General features: G+C 32.3%; 2 protein-coding genes and 1 pseudogene across 2 annotated transcripts; 1 reads left to right on the top strand and 2 right to left on the bottom strand.

Annotated features, from left to right (window-relative positions):
- Positions 1–8,971: 8,971 nt before the first annotated feature.
- On the bottom strand, positions 8,972–9,310 carry LOC136062280 (protein NIM1-INTERACTING 1-like). Its single transcript, XM_065761145.1, has one exon. The coding sequence runs from the start codon at positions 9,308–9,310 to the stop codon at positions 8,972–8,974; it is 339 nt and encodes a 112-aa protein (XP_065617217.1).
- A 1,380-nt stretch (positions 9,311–10,690) lies between these two features.
- On the bottom strand, positions 10,691–11,029 carry LOC112012586 (protein NIM1-INTERACTING 1). Its single transcript, XM_065761142.1, has one exon. The coding sequence runs from the start codon at positions 11,027–11,029 to the stop codon at positions 10,691–10,693; it is 339 nt and encodes a 112-aa protein (XP_065617214.1).
- A 3,134-nt stretch (positions 11,030–14,163) lies between these two features.
- On the top strand, positions 14,164–14,837 carry LOC136062369 (phytochrome A-associated F-box protein-like; annotated as a pseudogene).
- Positions 14,838–18,522: the final 3,685 nt, after the last annotated feature.

The raw sequence follows: 18,522 nt of genomic DNA, 5'->3' as shown, positions 1-18,522 counted from the left end.
AAAAGCAGGAGCTTTTGCATAAAGTTACATACATAAGATACATAAATAAATCTTCTTAAAGGTTCACATATTATGATTCCTCTCTACTTTCTTGATCTACGCAAGCTTTTCTTTTCCCAGCTTTCTTTGTTAAAAAATAAATAAACAATATATATATATATATATATATATATATTATGTGTTTAATAAAGGTTGATATAGTTGGAGATTAGACAATGTAGACAAGTGGAAATGACATAAGCTAGATTCTCCTTGTCTTCCTCTTTTGATGTTTGATACTTTGATTCTCCCTTTTTCTTTTAACATAATCCCTTTCTTCAGTTTACAAGTCACTATTGAATGGGCTGAATAACCTAAGCCCAGAAACAATGGGCTGGCCGAAGCTTAGCAGTATTCTTTAATATCTTTATTGTTATTCTTCTACTTTTTTTCTTTTTTCTTTTTCTTTTTTAACTTTGAAAGCCTAGTAGCTATAGCATCATTAGATCAGGACACCAATTGATTTTTTAGTGTTCATGAAAAATTAAATCTCAAATCTCTTATTAAAAAACAAAAGATTTTATGAGTTGAGTTAACTGGAACTTACTACTTTATAGTAATAAGTTGTATTAATCTTGTGATAGTAGTAGACCACCTACTAATTGAGATTTTTTTTTTTTTTTTTGGTTCTTGGCAGTTAGCGTCGTTGAATATGCAATACGTAGAACATTATATATTCAAACATTACTTTTAAGTGTTATCAATTTATTTTTGATAATATAAATGCATTTTTAATTTACATACTCAACTAGATTTGTTAAATTTTATTGCTAAGCGGATGGAAAAAAATTTTATTATATGACATAAAATATGATACATGACACAAAAAATAAGAAATTCAATTCATAATATGATTCGTATTTTTCACAATTATATTTTAGAAATATTTAGAATATTTTTTTCTCATTATGGTGGTAAATTGTTGAATTTATTTTACTAGAATGATATAAACCACCTTCTTCCCAAAAAAAAAAAAAAACCTCATAATTAAAATATTTGACGCTTAATTAAGGTGAAAATACAATTTTAGTCTTTACATTTTAGGGTCATAATCAATTTGGTCCTTACATTTTGGCATTAGTCAATTTGATCCTTATTATTTTCAATTTGTAGTCAATTTGGTCCCTGCCTATGTGGCACACTTGAAACTAATGTAGCTAAAAAAAATAATAAAAAAAATTTAATTGACATTAAAAATTACACCTTGTCATTGAAATAAAAAAATAAAAATAAAAATCTTTTTTTTCTTTTAATCTTTCTTGCCCTTTCTTACTGTACCAAAAAGATCTTTAAATTCATTTGCTCCAATTCTTCTAACTCAGCCAAGAAACTAAGTTCATGGACCTTCACGAACTCATCCGTGCTTTCAATTTGCAATCTCAAATTTGGTCATAGAATGACATGCAAACTGGTTGGAATGGTGGAAAAGTGAAAGGATAGAAAATGATGAAAGGATAGAAAAGATTTTAATTTTCCTCCTTTTTGTTTGGTTGGGAGTGAAAAAGTGGAAGAATAAAAAAAATAAGTTTGTATAAATTTACACATATACCCTTGTTAAAAAATGATGCCCAATTAAAACCAAAAAAGGAATAAACAACCAAAAAAAAAGAATCAATCAACTAAATTTATTTAAAAAAAAATCATGTCTAAAAAAAATCAAATCTAAACAAAAACAAAATCACATAAAAAAAACAAATACAAAAAAAAAAAAACACAAAAAAAAAAAGGCAACGTCCAGGAGGAAAGAAAAAGAAAAAGATAAAAGATAAAAAATGAATAAGAGCAATGTAGAAAAGGCCATGTGCAATTGCATATTAGCATTTTTGTCTAAAAATGATGTCTAATTTTTCCCTTCAATTTTCTCTTTATTTTGAGGAGAAAATTTTTTTGGTGAGATCGGAGATAAAACACTTAGGTCAACGTCTAGGAGGAAATAAAAAGAAAAAGGAAAAAAAAATGAAAAAAAAAAAAAAATGAAGCAGAGCAACGTAGACAAGCCCATGTGCGATAACGTAGACAAGCCCATGTGCAATCGCACATGGGAATTTTTGTCCAAAAAAATGATGTCCAATTTTTCTTTTCAATTTTCTCCATTTTGGAGAGAAAACTTTTTGGTGAGCCCAGGAGGAAAACACCTGGGTTCCACCATTTATTTTTCTTCCTCTCCACTCAACCAAATACATTCAAAAAAGTTTTTCTTCTCATTTTCTCTTCATAGTTTTCCATCCACCATATTTCTCCTCCAAATAAACACACCCTAAATGTAACAAAGAATCTTCATTTCAAAAAATGCTAGATGAGATCTACTAAAAAGGAAAAAAGCGAAATTGTTTGCAACAAAAAAAATTTACTCCTCTGAAAGACATGGAAGAGAAATTTTAAAGTGCGTATAAAATACTGAAAAGAAAAGAAGAAGAAGAAATTTAATAAAATAAATCTGTTTTTCAGTGGTCTGGGATTTGGCTGGGAATCTCAAGTAATACTGGAGCTTTCAAACCAAAGCTATTCTTCCTGTGGTGATTTGTGTGATTATTTTTGTAAGAATTTGTGTGATTATTGGATCTACAGAAATATGGCAGCAAATGAATTTAGATTTGTTTGATTAGTAAGAAAGGGCAGGAAAAGAGAAGAAAATAAGTTTTTTTTTTTTTTTAGAAGAAGAAAATAAGGTTTTGAATATTTTAAAAAAAATAATGCTTTTTTTTTTACAAGGGAAAAAAAAAATAATGCTGAGGTGGAATTTAATAACATGAATTAATTATTATTTTTATAGTGATGTCATCTTCAAGTATAACACATGTGCACATTATTTGCTACGAAATCATTTTCCGTTAGTGAGTTGACAATATAGATCAAATTGATTTCAAGTTGAAAATAGCAAAAATTAAATTGACTGTGACTCCAAAATGTAGGACTAAAATGATATATTCACCTTTAATTAATTTATATATTAATAATTAATCTATTTTTAATGATGAAGAGAAAACAAGAGGAGTCCCGCGGGGTGGGCCAAACCAGAGCCGTTCCACCATACGTGTTAAAATAATGACCAATTTGAATCATGATAACAATGACCCAAACCTAATTGGATCAAATATGAACCGGACCCAATTGGACCTGTAGCTAGTTCTAACTAGACTGGCACTGCTAGGCTTATATGGGCCAATATTCAACCCAATGCACCAAGTTATGAGGTTCATGGGATGCCACCTCCTCATTGAGATTTGTCAAAAAATGACATTAGAGGGGTTCCACTAATTACTGCAAAGTTTATTGATGGTAATTTATATTTGCACTTTATTATATCTTACAAAGTGGACTATGAGATTGTCATTAGAGATTAATGTGTAATATTTTATACAAATTAAAGAAAGTTAAGTCCAATTGTCAAAGAAGAAAATTTTTATTTCAACTTTGGCTTTCGTATTTCTAATCTTTTACACACCTACCTTTCAAAAGATTATATGTGTCCCCTTCTTCTCAAAAAAAAAAAAAAAAAAAAAAAAAAAAAAAAAAAAAAAAAAAAAAAAAAAAAAAAAAAAAAAAAAAAAAAAAATTCCTTCTTTGACAAGTGGTAAAAAAAGAGAAAAGTAACCTAAATGTGAGTGTAGTGATATNCTAATTAGGACAAATTTTAAATCTCAGGGTTCAATAATATAAAATTGATAGTATAGAAATCAATTGGCAACAAACCCAAATCCTAGTGGGTCTTTTTGCATTTCACTTTTAATTATTTTTTGAAAGCTAATGATTTAATAATGTCGTTCGTACATGATTTCTGTTGCATTATACCCTTTTTTTTTGATAGAAGTCATTAATTATGGCCTTTTATGGGGAAACTCACAGTCCCAGATAGCTAGTTAGCTAGGTACTTTAGAAAACAGGAAAAGTGGTTTGGTTTGGTGGTTACGGAATCGATAGGCCCCAAAATGAAAGATATTATTATTATGAATGGTGTAGCATCATATTCCAGTTTTAATGATTTATATCATTCCAAAAACATTCCAGTCTGTCACATAGGCCCTCCAAACTTAAAAATAAGCAAACATGGCCACTTTTCTCTTTTTCTTAATTAATCTTTTGTTCTTATTATTTATTTTATTTTTTGATGGGAATCTTTTTGTTCTTATTATTTTAAATTTGACGTGTTTGACGAATTATGCAGAAAGTCTATGTTTATTGTTATGATTTTTCAACTTGCTGTACCATGGGCCATGGATTTGAACTTTGAAGTAATTTTTCCATTTCATCTGTTTACCTTATGGACCAAGATTTGGTTTGAGTATAAAGGGAAAACATGAAAAAACGGAAAAAGAGAAAATAGTGAAACTGATTGTTATTTTCTTTGTTTGGTAGAGAAGAAAACTTAGAAGAAAAAAAGAGATGTAGACGAGTATTTTTTTCCTTGCTAGGCTTACAAATTTTTTTCTCTCCAAGAATGTAAACACACACAATCAACCAAATAAAGTTAGATTCATTTTCTATCATCCAATGGGTCAAAAAAAAAGGGTATAATGCAACAGAAATCATGTACGAACGACATTATTAAATCATTAGCTTTCAAAAAATAATTAAAAGTGAAATGCAAAAAGACCCACTAGGATTTGGGTTTGTTGCCAATTGATTTCTATACTATCAATTTTATATTATTGAACCCTGAGATTTAAAATTTGTCCTAATTAGCTGCTTCATCGCAATTCCTTTAACTATAATTGATAGAAAAAATCACATAAAAAAAAATTGATAGATAAGGGTCATGAGTTAGTTATGTATTACTTTTAAAATAATTTTTTAATATAATAATATGATCACATGCTATCAGTTATTATTAACGAAAGTTGATATGGAGTGGTCAATTTGGATAATTGTTAAACCTCAAGGGTCAATAATACAAAATTAATAACTTAGGGAGTCAGTTTGCAACTGACTTAAACCCTAGGAGTTTTTTTTTTTTTTTTCATTAAAAAACACAAATAAAATGTTTGATTTGTCATAAACACTCACATCAAGATGTAATGTGACATTTGTAAAAACCATCCCTAAAAACAAAAGGCCCTAATTAGAATAAACAACTACAACACTTTTTTTATATTAAAAAAAAAAAAAATCTAAACAGGGCAGCTTAACCCTTTGTCCATTTAGGCCTAAGGCCCTAATACAATGGAATATATTATATCTATCTATCTCATAGTATAGCAAAATAATAATAATAATAATAATAATAAAAGTAAAGCCCTTTGCCTAGCAAAAAAGTATTAATCAAAGAGAAAACGTTCTATTAGGCTGTGGCGTAAAACTAGTGTTTTACGCTAGCCAATAAACTCCTGCCACGTGGACTCTCACTTAAATCCCTCTCCAAACGATGAAAGAAAACCACAGACTGAAGAAAGAAAACCACCTTCTTTCACAATCTTCATCTCCATCTCCATCACTCACTCTTCCTCTAAAGAAGACAAAGCCGGTCAACCACCCAGCACCGTCCACCCACCACACCCAAGACAAAAATTCCCACCTTTCTCAAACCCATAACCCAAATCAAAACACAAATCAAACTAGACCCACAACTCAGAACACCAAAAACCAAGCAAAATCACCAAGTCCCAAACCCAAGAGAAAACCAAAGTTAGAAGCCTTTTGTTGTGGTGGTTGATTGGCTGAACCCATGGTGTTCGGTCCTAGTGGTCTAGGCTAGGTGGGATTTAGGTTTAGAGAGCTAGAAAGAGCAGGGGTTTAATTTATGTGGTTTCTGTCTTTGTGATGGTTATGTGATGTCTGGCCATGGCCATGGAGCTCTAGCCATGGAGCTTTGGCTTTGTGATGGTGAAGAGAGAAGAGAGGTGAGAGGTGACAAATGAGAGAGAACGACTAAAAATTGCACTTGCTTACCACTAAATTGTCTCTCTCTCTCTCTCTCTCTCTCTCTCTCTCTCTCTCTCTCTCTCTCTCTCTCTCTCTCTCTCTCTCTCTCTCTCTCTCTCTCTCTCTCTCTCTCTCTCTCTCTCTCTCGACTGTAGAGTTAAAACTATGTCTCTCTCGTGCTCAGCTTTTTGATTTATACAAAAGTTCCTTTAAGCCTTTTTCATAATTCCCAAACATTGCCCCTTAAGGAGCTGTTTTTTTATTTTTAACATTTTGCTTGGTTTTTATAGGGAAGAAGATGATGGAGTAAAAAGGGAAAATGAGGGCTGTGTGAGGAATCTTTGAGGGGCTTAGAGCTTATTTAGTATCCCTAGTGGTGTGGTGAGTGAGGTACTAGGGGGAGTGTGCTGACAGGGTGAGTTTGTGGTTTTGATAAGCTTTCCCATAGTCTTTGATAGGATGGAAGACAAGTGCAAAAACCTGCATAATCTGGATCCCTACTTACCTATATATGTTTGCCTAAAATAAGCTTCCCACAGTTTTGAGAGGAGGGAAGCTATGGACTGTAAAATAATGCAAAGTTGATTTGATCACGTTAGATATAGATATAATGCATCAACTTGTATGGCTAGAATTTTCTGCTCCGGCAATCTGTGTGGCGATGGTGGAGGTTCGGCATGAAGGAAGCCGAGGAAGCACTGGTTTTATTTCTTCGTTCTCTGCTTGGAGAGGCTATGGTTTTCTTTCTTCGTTTGGAGAGGGCTTTAAGTGAGTGTCCACATGGCAGGAGTTTATTGGCTCGCATAAAACACTGGTTTTACGCCACAGCCTGATAGAACGTTTTCTCTTAATCAAATAGCTTTGTCTATCTCTCCTAAAGTTAAGAATCTTAATTAAGACACAAAATTTTTAATAATGATTAAAATTATTTTTGAAAAATTACCCTCTTTTCAAATAATGTGCACTATGTTAATACATTTTAAAATTATCTATCTTCCAAACACATGGATTGTGAATAATTTTTTTCAATGTCAAAATTAAAACCATGATTAATATTTTTATGGAAAAACTCATTATTGAACTCCAATGTTCAGTACCTGAAGTCTAATTTTCTAGAAAAACTATGATTAATAATTTTCTAGAAAAACTCATTATTCTGATGGATTTTTTTTTTTTTCTTTCTCATTTAGCCTAATTTTGCTAACTGTAGGGACTAGATTTGGGACACTTCTTCAGGTTGAGAGAGTAGACCCAAGCCCAGCTTGCCCTTCAATGAATTTTTAGAGAGTGGGCTCAAGAACTAGGCCCTAGTAAGGGATGCAACTGCCTTGCATGGTTGCATGTGGGCTTATCAACTTAAACGCGAATTGGGATGCACAAGGATACTCCTCGGGCATGTCTTCCGAGGCTTAGCGTTCTTATCATTTCTTTTAAAACTGATTATAAAGGTCCAGAGAACACAAGTCGCTACAGTATTCCCTCATGCAGATCTCTTGTCCTCCTTTCAGGAGAGACTCCTTACGTTATATACCTCTCTAAACTGATCATAATCCTCCATTTGTTGATCAGTCAGGCCACCACTTGAGAGCCTGCCCCATCAGCCGCATCCTCATTCCCACTGTGGGTTGCAGCACCCAAGGCAACACTGTTCAGGAGTCCTATCCTCATTAATGCGGCCAGGACTTTAGTTGAGAGCATTCAATATGGAGGTGACAGCTCGCCCAAGACTTGCTCCTTCACCGTGCTCCTGTCGCCAACGCGTGGCACTTGCCCTTCCCCTCCTCGGATATTCAAGAAGACCCCCCTTTGGTGGAGTGGTGCCCATGTACTTCCGAGGTCTCGGATGTCCGAGGATGGAGTCATCCTCGAATATGTTCCTCGGGGGGCGGACATCGCGCTTTCATCCTTGGACCCCTCATGCATCCTCTGCGCGGGCCTCTGGGCCTAGATTGAAGTGGGCCGAGGCTGCCTGATTTTTAGGCCCCACACTAACAATTTTGTGAATTGACAAGTTTTGCAATCATATTTGTTAAGCAGCATTTCGAGTCTCTAAGACTCGAGTTCTAAGGTGGCAAAATCTTTTGTTAAAAAAAAAAAAAAAACTCACATGAAACTCGAGTCTTTACCTTAAAATAAAACCAAGCCAATCATTCTTCTTCTGTCCTAATCCTTCTTCTTCTTCTCTCTAAACCTCTCTTTTTGGAACGATCTTTTCTCTTCTCTAGATCTGTATATGTGCTGCTTTGCTTTGCCCTTTGATCTAATCTCGCTTCCCATGTTTGTTTCTCTCTTCACTAGATCTGTAACTTGCTTTCGACTTTGTTCTTCTTCTCCAGATCTATAAGTCTACCTTGCTTTTTTGTGCTTTGGGCTTTTTATGGAACTCAAGTCTTAAAAACTCAATTTCCACGTGAATAAGCCTCCACCAACACTTGGAACTCGAGTTTTAAAAGCTCCAAATTTTTCACTGAACCCAAGTCTTAGAGACTCTACATGTTTAGTTTAGAATCGAGATATTAGTTTACAAAATAAATTCATAAACTAGTTTTAAAAACCTGACAACTAACGAAATTGTTAGCAAAATCGTGCTAAATAGCAAAAAAAATCCTTATTTCAATGCTCATGGTTAATATTTATTTTCAGAATTAAAAGTTTTAAAAGAAGTTTTACTTAAATGAAATACTCCACTAATTACCATCATACTAAATTATATAAATGCTAGATTCTTTTCTTTTTTTAATGCATAACTGCTACATGAGATTTCAGTAGTTGCAAGCAAGCGTAACAGAGAGTAGCCATGATGATATTGTATCCCTGGCAGAAAAGGCACTTTCGTGTGTCTCTAACTTAATAGTTTCTGATGGACAACGTCAAGTCTTTTAATAAAAAAATTTTACTGTTGTTGTACTCAAAATTAAAATCCGATCAACTATATCACAGAACTTGGATACAAAAACATAATTAGTAGGAATTATTATCTCAAAAAATAAAGAAAAAAAAATCAAAATATAAATATCATTAGACTAATATTTATATATAAGAGAAGATCACATTTAAATTGATTTGAATCTAGCTAGAGGGTGAGTCTGAGGTCTAAGCCACTGTCGTCTCGTTCTTCCTTGTCTTTCTCTTTGTTGTTGCATGGACTAGGAAAGATTAGAGGAGGCCTTACGAACTCAACTTCTTTAGTAAAATCCTCCCACTCAAATTTAGGAACCCAACTTGAGTGATCTCCACCTACCCTCTTCATCTTCTTCTTGTTATTCATCACCTGAGAATCGTTCATTAATTCCTTTCTTCTATAGTTACGTGCCTCACGAAAGCTTCGAATCAACGCGAAAAACTTCTCCATCTTAGCTTCTTCTTCTTCTTGCTCAGCTTCCCCATTTCTGAAACTCTTGTCATTTTCCATGGATGATCACAAACAAACAAAAACTAATTAAAAGGGTAGCTGGGAGAATTCAAAGAAGGGCAATTAACTCTCTTTTTCTTGAACAAATAAACAAGAGAATGACACGGAGCTGTAGTGTACAGCTTTTTCTACCCTTGATCGATGTCTTTACGAATTTTCCAAATGCTCAATTTATAGAGGTTTTCTGGGCAAGTCAAAAGACAAAACTGTCCCGCCGGTAAGCTGGCCAAAATTAGTCGAGTGTCAGGACTCAAGGGGCCCTTCGGCGTCGGCGACCAATTTATGATTTTTTTTTTTTAATGGACCAACTTATGATTTTATTACACTTCAACTATTTATTGATTTGATTTTTCTTCTTCTAAAAAAGAAAAAAGAAAACTATTTGTGATTATTAAAAAAAAAAAAAAAACTCACATGAAACTCGAGTCTTTACCTTAAAATAAAACCAAGCCAATCATTCTTCTTCTGTCCTAATCCTTCTTCTTCTTCTCTCTAAACCTCTCTTTTTGGAACGATCTTTTCTCTTCTCTAGATCTGTATATGTGCTGCTTTGCTTTGCCCTTTGATCTAATCTCGCTTCCCATGTTTGTTTCTCTCTTCACTAGATCTGTAACTTGCTTTCGACTTTGTTCTTCTTCTCCAGATCTATAAGTCTACCTTGCTTTTTTGTGCTTTGGGCTTTTTATGGAACTCAAGTCTTGAAAACTCAATTTCCACGTGAATAAGCCTCCACCAACACTTGGAACTCGAGTTTTAAAAGCTCCAAATTTTTCACTGAACCCAAGTCTTAGAGACTCTACATGTTTAGTTTAGAATCGAGATATTAGTTTACAAAATAAATTCATAAACTAGTTTTAAAAACCTGACAACTAACGAAATTGTTAGCAAAATCGTGCTAAATAGCAAAAAAAATCCTTATTTCAATGCTCATGGTTAATATTTATTTTCAGAATTAAAAGTTTTAAAAGAAGTTTTACTTAAATGAAATACTCCACTAATTACCATCATACTAAATTATATAAATGCTAGATTCTTTTCTTTTTTTAATGCATAACTGCTACATGAGATTTCAGTAGTTGCAAGCAAGCGTAACAGAGAGTAGCCATGATGATATTGTATCCCTGGCAGAAAAGGCACTTTCGTGTGTCTCTAACTTAATAGTTTCTGATGGACAACGTCAAGTCTTTTAATAAAAAAATTTTACTGTTGTTGTACTCAAAATTAAAATCCGATCAACTATATCACAGAACTTGGATACAAAAACATAATTAGTAGGAATTATTATCTCAAAAAATAAAGAAAAAAAAATCAAAATATAAATATCATTAGACTAATATTTATATATAAGAGAAGATCACATTTAAATTGATTTGAATCTAGCTAGAGGGTGAGTCTGAGGTCTAAGCCACTGTCGTCTCGTTCTTCCTTGTCTTTCTCTTTGTTGTTGCATGGACTAGGAAAGATTAGAGGAGGCCTTACGAACTCAACTTCTTTAGTAAAATCCTCCCACTCAAATTTAGGAACCCAACTTGAGTGATCTCCACCTACCCTCTTCATCTTCTTCTTGTTATTCATCACCTGAGAATCGTTCATTAATTCCTTTCTTCTATAGTTACGTGCCTCACGAAAGCTTCGAATCAACGCGAAAAACTTCTCCATCTTAGCTTCTTCTTCTTCTTGCTCAGCTTCCCCATTTCTGAAACTCTTGTCATTTTCCATGGATGATCACAAACAAACAAAAACTAATTAAAAGGGTAGCTGGGAGAATTCAAAGAAGGGCAATTAACTCTCTTTTTCTTGAACAAATAAACAAGAGAATGACACGGAGCTGTAGTGTACAGCTTTTTCTACCCTTGATCGATGTCTTTACGAATTTTCCAAATGCTCAATTTATAGAGGTTTTCTGGGCAAGTCAAAAGACAAAACTGTCCCGCCGGTAAGCTGGCCAAAATTAGTCGAGTGTCAGGACTCAAGGGGCCCTTCGGCGTCGGCGACCAATTTATGATTTTTTTTTTTTAATGGACCAACTTATGATTTTATTACACTTCAACTATTTATTGATTTGATTTTTCTTCTTCTAAAAAAGAAAAAAGAAAACTATTTGTGATTATTTGTACTGAATTTGATTTATTGATTTGTAGTTTAGAATGTTACATTTTATCTGCTTGATATTTACCTTCTTGGCTTAAAATAAGCTCAATATTATAAAACAAATCGCATGTTTAAATCATATTATTAAAAAATTTGATGAAAGTATATTAAAAATATACCTGCATTTTAAAAAGGTAAAAAAAAAAAAAAAAAGTAAGAAAAAGTAAGATTTTAAAAAGTTATACATAAAAATTAAAAAACTAAAACTTGGCTCCTAACAATATTCCTCACATGTGACCGTAAATTTCTCTTTAATGTCAAATAGGAGAGTAAACTATTTAGACAATATTCATACTCATACTCATTACCATCTACTCTAATATTATATCTATCTCAATAACTTAAACAATTAAAAGATGATACACTTAAGACACAGCTTTTGTTAGTGCACTGATACACTTTCAGACACATGTCCTAATCTCAATGTGTCCAATGCATTAATGCGCAAGACACAAGCTTAACCCATAAACTCAATCATTTATTATTTCTTTCTTAGGGGCATCATTTATTCATTATTGTAACAAAAAAAGTACTCATAATCAATCATAGAATAGGTAAAGCAAGATTGTTTAAATCACAAATGGATTCAACAAATTTAATACAAAGATTATGTAATAATATGTTAGCTTTGTATAACTTATTTTATTGATTTATTTAGTTTTAAAATAAAATCAGTTGAAAATTACATTTATGCCTAAACAACACAATTTTAAAAATTTAAATGTAATAAAATAATAAAAAATTTTCAGACACTTATTAATAAAAAGTCATGGTAATTGGTACCTTTAGAACAATTATTAATAAATTATTTTTGAAAAAATTTGACATTATTTTTTTTAATAAACTAATCACTTTTTTTTTCATGAAATGTTTAGGTAAATTTTGACACTTTCTTTAAAAAAAAAAAAAAAGTATTCTTTAACTTTTTTTTTCAATTTTTTTCATGAAATATTTAGGTAAATTTTGACACTTTCTTTTAAAAAAAAAAAAAGAAGTATTCTTTAACTTTTTTTTTCATTAATAAAAGTCATAACAAAAAAATGTAACTAAAAATTGTTAAAAAATGTAAAGGCCAGTTTAGTAAAGGAATATGAATAATATTATTTGTAAATTTTTTAAAACACGTGTGAGGTAAAAAAAAAAAATACGTGTAATGTTTTAAAAATTAAAACAGGGCCTAAAATTCTTAAAAGGTAAAATGTGACGTGCGGAAAGGGGAGGGACAAAAATGTAAATTAGCAGAGAGGGGGTGCGGAGCCTGGCGTTATTATTAATGCGTGTACTATAGTCCATTAACAAACGTAAAAGGTAAGGCTGTCAGTGACGCCAGTACCATGACGTAGTGAAATTGACTCCCTTACGTCTCTTGCTGATGCCAGCTCCTATTCACCCACCACCTCATATACCCAAAAAATCAGATATACTGGACACGTGTTGCGACCGCTTCCCCCTCTCTACATCGTAACACGGGAACCATTAAAAACTTCCAGCAGCACACTTGATTGGAATCCGGTGGAATAAATATCTCTCACATCAATTTTTGTTTTAAATTTTTTATTCCTTTTTAACTTCCTTCATTTAATGATTGGTATCAAAAGTTAATTTGAGATATTAAGAAGGTATCGCATGGTTACAATATTAGCCCTGCATCAATTCTCAATGCCTTTTTAACATGGAAAAATTTTAAGAACATAATAAATATCATAATTTTTTCTACAATTTATGACATGGTAAATTATGAATGGTATAGGGCAAATAGTGAGTTCACAACTATACCACTAACAACTTACCATATAATGAGTTGTAAAATTTGTTGTGTCACTATCATTGCTCTTTTAAACTATGTTGTCTTTTGCCATCACATTGACCCATCAATTTTTATCCTCAAGACCATGTCACTCAATTAATAACGTACAACATTTGTAACAAAATAGGTGTGAAAAATGTGTAGGAGTAAGATTTTAGCGAGTTTGATGTATCATTTTACTCTTTGAATAATTCTAACATGCTACCCAATTACAAAGCAATTCTTAAGAACAATAATATAATTGTACAAGCGAATATAATAGGAATCATAGTATTTTCATAACATTCCTATGTAGTAGATTGTGACTAATTGGTTGTCATTTTTACATAAACCTACTACTCTTTCCTTATCATTCATGATTTGTCATATCAAAATTATTGCAAAGGTGTAACACAAAAATGTATGATCCTAAATATTTTATTGTGCAAGATAGAGTATGCCAATAATTGAATAATACTAGGTACAAACCTTAATCAACACCTAAATTCACACATTGTTTAGTTTATGTGTGAACTCATAATTTGATTTCAAAAGTTTCACATGGGGTGTGTCTACTTGTATGAGCTAAAAGCCAAATAAATGGTAATTCTAATTCGTACACTACTGTCGGAGAATAACGAAAGGTACTAGGTTCACATGAAACAAGAGGCCAAAGCATAATATCAACTGTGGTAAAAATAAAAAGGGTAAATTCCACAAACCACCCCTGAGGTTTGTGATAATACCAACTTAATCCAAAACGTTTTAAAGCCTACCAATTTCGTCTTAAAAGACAATTTTGTCCTTGAACTTAAAAAAAAAAAAGAAACTCTTCTTCCTCTGTCTTTTGTCTCTTTCCTCTCCCCCTCTCTTCTCTGAGTTCTCCGACATTTTCACACCAAACCTATTTCACAGCTCTCTCTCTCTCTCAAATATGGAGGACAAGGTTTTCGCTAAGCTTTTAGACGATGTCGTTCTGAACATATTCTTCAAGCTCGAAGATGACCCACGAAACTGGGCTCAAGTTGCTTGTGTTTCCATCAAGTTCTCGTCTCTGATTCACTGTTTGCTGGCACAACAAGTGCACCACCACCATCCCCTCCATCGTCTCCAACCTCCTCTCCTCCGCCACTGCCACCTCTCCGCCTGGTGGCTAGGCCGCCCTTCACAAACTTGCCGTGTGCTGCCCTGGCCTCCTCCACTTCAGTGTCCTCGAAAACTCCGATTTCGGTCTCGAACGTGAGCTCAGCCCCGACGAAACTTTCCGAAACTCTTTCACCCTCAACAACAACAAAAATACTGATATTAATACTAATAATACATCTCAAACCCATGAAGCTAGTTTATCTAGCAATAGTTGTTCCTGGTCTCTCTTTAATGATCTTTACTTTGACACAGTTTACAATGTCTCAGGTTCGACAGAAGGTACGATGAATCCAGTTGATGCGGTTGACAATAGTAACAGCGTTGGTGTTAGGGTTGGGGTTGGGATTGTTAAGGTTGGGATTGAATATTCGGTGGTGTCGAAGAGGAGGAAGATATGTCCTTGAACTTATAAAAAATTAAAAATAAAAAAAAAATAATAAAAAAGAGTTCTGAGATTGAGAACTCAGAGAAGAAAGGGGGAGGGGAAAGAGAGAGAAGAGAGAGGAAGAAGAGAATAATAATAATAAAAAGTAACAGCGTATTTTTATTTTTTATTTTTTTTTTAAGTTCAAGGACAAAATTGTCTTTTAGGATGAATTTAATTGGTTTTAAAATGTTTTGGACTTAGTTGGTATTATCACAAATCTCAGGAGTGATTTGTGGAATTTACCCAAATAAAAATGCAAGCCAATGAATTCACAACATCCATTCATCTCCATAGCATTCCAACCTCCACAACACCAATTTACATAATCTCAACCAATGCCCACATACAGGGACAGACCCAGGTGGGGGTCCAAGGAAGCCCAGGCTCCTCGATTCCTCTTTTTTCTTTTTTAGTTATTATATATTTCATTTTTGTAGTTGGGTCTCTCCCTTTCAAAACCTTAGACCCCTTCTCCTCAATAATTCTAGCTAGTCTCATCCAAATAGTCACTATCCAACCTAATAACTTAACAAAAATAATAAAAATATTCACAATGGTGATTGTATTTTAGCCAAAAAAAAAAAAAATTACCCCCCCCCCCCCCCAACAGCTTGTTTTTTCAAATCGAGGACACAATTAGTAGTTAAGGACCATATTGAATTTTTTCCAATAATTGAAGCATAGAGGATTAGATTCGCACTTTAACCAATATTTTATTTGTATTTTATTTTAATTAATGTTTAAAAAATTGAATCACGATGATGTGCATATGATAATAATGAAATTTCAAAATTATTGATAATACAATAGAAATCATGTATGAATGACATTATTAAATCATTTTCAATTATTAGCTTTCAAAAAATAATTAAAGGTAAAATGCAAAAAGAGCCACTGGGATTTGGGTTTGTTGCCAATTGACTCCTATACCATCAAATTTCATCTTCATTTAAATTTTCATAAAATTAATCAATTTGGATAATTGAGCACATGTTAAAATGTTATGATGATGCTTATAAAAAAAATGTTATTATGAAAAGTGAAAACTTTCAAAATTAAATCAATTCCAACCATTAATTTCATTAAAATTTAAACAAAAAGAAGAACCAAGGATAACGATAACTTGTTTTTTAAAATCGAGGACACAATTAGTAGTTAAGGACCATATTGAATTTTTTCCAATAATTGAAGCATGGAGGAACAGATGTGTACTTTAACCAATATTTTATTTGTATTTTATTTTAATTAATGTTTAACAAATTGAGTCATGATGATATGCATATGATAATAATGAAATTTCAAAATTATTGATAATACAATAGAAATCATGTACGAACGACATTATTAAATCATTTTCAATTATTAGCTTTCAAAAAATAATTAAAGGTAAAATGCAAAAAGACCCACTGGGATTTGGGTTTGTTGCCAATCGATTCCTATACTATCAATTTTATATTATTGAACCCTGAGATTTAAAATTTGTCCTAATTAGCTACTTCAGCGCAATTCCTTTAACTATAATTGATTGAAAAAATCACATAAAATAATAATTGATAGATAATGGTTGTAAGGACCAAAAGATCTTGCGGTTCAAGCCCACTCAGAACAGTGAGTTGTATAGTTCAACCTAGACCCAAATCAATAATATTTGTAAGAGGGGGAAACGAACAACAAGAGGGGGCTCTGCCCAAGGATGGAGATAAAGAAGAAAAAGTTAATTTCATAGAATAGAAGAGCATATATCCCTCCACAAGCTTGCCCGAGGAGGCTAAGATTGTATAAAAAGTTACACTATTCATTCTCCTCTCTCCATCTTCTTCTTGTTTCTCTCTAGTACTTCTGTTAATTTAGTTTTTTTTTTTTTAAATCAATTAAAAATTACATTTATGCCGAAACAAAAAAATCATAAAATTATAAATGTAATAAAATAATAAAAATTTTCCAAACTCTTATTAATAAGAAGTCATGTTAATCGATGCCTTTAGAGCAATTGTTAATAAACTATTTATGAAAAATTTTGACATTATTTTTGTTAATAAACTAATTACTTTTTTTTCCATAAAAATGTTTAGGTAAATTTTGACACTTATTAAAAATATATTGATTAATATTTCTTAAAAGAAAAAAAAGTATTCGTTAACTTTTTTTCATTAATAAAAATCATTGAAAAAAAAAATGTAACTAAAAATCGTTGAAAAATGTAAAATTCTTAGAAGGAAAAATGTGATGTGAGGAGCGTGAGGGACAAAAATGTAAATTAGCAGTGAGTGTGGGGTGCGGGGGGGGTGTTGCGGGGCCTGGCGTTGCCATTAATGCGTGTACTGTTGTGTAGAATAAACGTAAAAGGTTTAACAACGCTGTCAGTGACGCTAGTACCATGACGTAGTGAAAGTGACTCCCTTACGTCTCTTGCTGATGCTAGCTACTCACCGATTCCTCATATTGTCATATACCCAAAAGATCAGATATACTAGACACGTGTTGCGACCGCTTCTCCTTCTCTACATCGTAACAGAGGAACCATTAAAACTTCCAGCGTCACACTTGATTGGAATCCGGTGGAATAAATATCTCTCACCTCATTTTTATTTTTTAAAATTTTAATTTTATTTTTAATTCTCAATTTTTTTACCTATTTAACTTTCTTAATTTATTGGTTGATGTCAAGAGTTAACTTCTTAAATTTTAATCTGAACTATTGAGAAGGTGTTGCATGGTTCAATATTCATCAATTCTCAATCTCTTTTTAACATAGTAAAATTTTAAGGATATAACAAATATCACAATTTTTACTACAATTTACCACATGGTAAATTATGAATAGTGTAGGGTAAATGGTGAGTTCACAACTATACCACTTACAACTTACTATATGATGAGTTGTGGAATTTGTTGTGTTCCTATCATTGCTCCTTTAACATATGTTGTCTTTCGCTATCACATTGTCATATACGACAGTTGTAACAAAATAGGTGTTAAAATGTGTAGGAATAGATTTTAGTGAGTTTAATGTATCATTGTACTCTTTGAATAATTATAATATGCTACCCAATCACAAAGTAATTCTTAAGAACAATAATACAATTGTACAAGGGGAAATTACAGGAATCATACTTTTTTCCATAACAATTCTACGTAGTAGATTGTGACTAGTTGTTTATCATTTTTACAAAAAAAACCTAGTATTCTTTCTTTATCATTCACAATTTGTCATATCAAAATTATTGCAAAGGTGTAGCACAAAAAAGTGTAGTCCTAAATATTTTATATATGCCAATAATTGAATAATGCTCGATACACACCTCAATCTACATCCAAATTCACGCATTGTTTAGTTTATGTGTGAACTTATAATTTGATTTCAAAAGTTTCACATGGGGTGTGTCTACTTGTATAGTTGTATGAGCTAAAAGCCAAATAAATGGTAATTCTAATTCTACACCACTGTCGGAGAATAACAAAAGGTACTAGGTTCACATGAAACAAGAAACAAAAGTGTAAAGTTTTTAGACCTCTTAACACAACCGGATTAACCTAGTTAATTAGCCAAGTGATTAACTTAATCAAATTATACAAATCTAGGTTATCACAATCAAACAATCATATCAAGTATATAGCAGCGGAAATATAAATAACACAAAGATATGATGACCTAGGAAAACCAAACCAATAAAAAACCTGGGGAGGATTTAACCTAGCTAT

The sequence above is a fragment of the Quercus suber genome, unplaced genomic scaffold (assembly GCF_002906115.3).
Source record: "Quercus suber isolate HL8 unplaced genomic scaffold, Cork oak 2.0 scaffold_18, whole genome shotgun sequence".
Lineage (NCBI taxonomy): Eukaryota > Viridiplantae > Streptophyta > Magnoliopsida > Fagales > Fagaceae > Quercus > Quercus suber.
The sequence above is the reverse complement of the archived record's forward strand: the minus strand, read 5'-3'. Positions and strand labels throughout refer to the sequence as shown.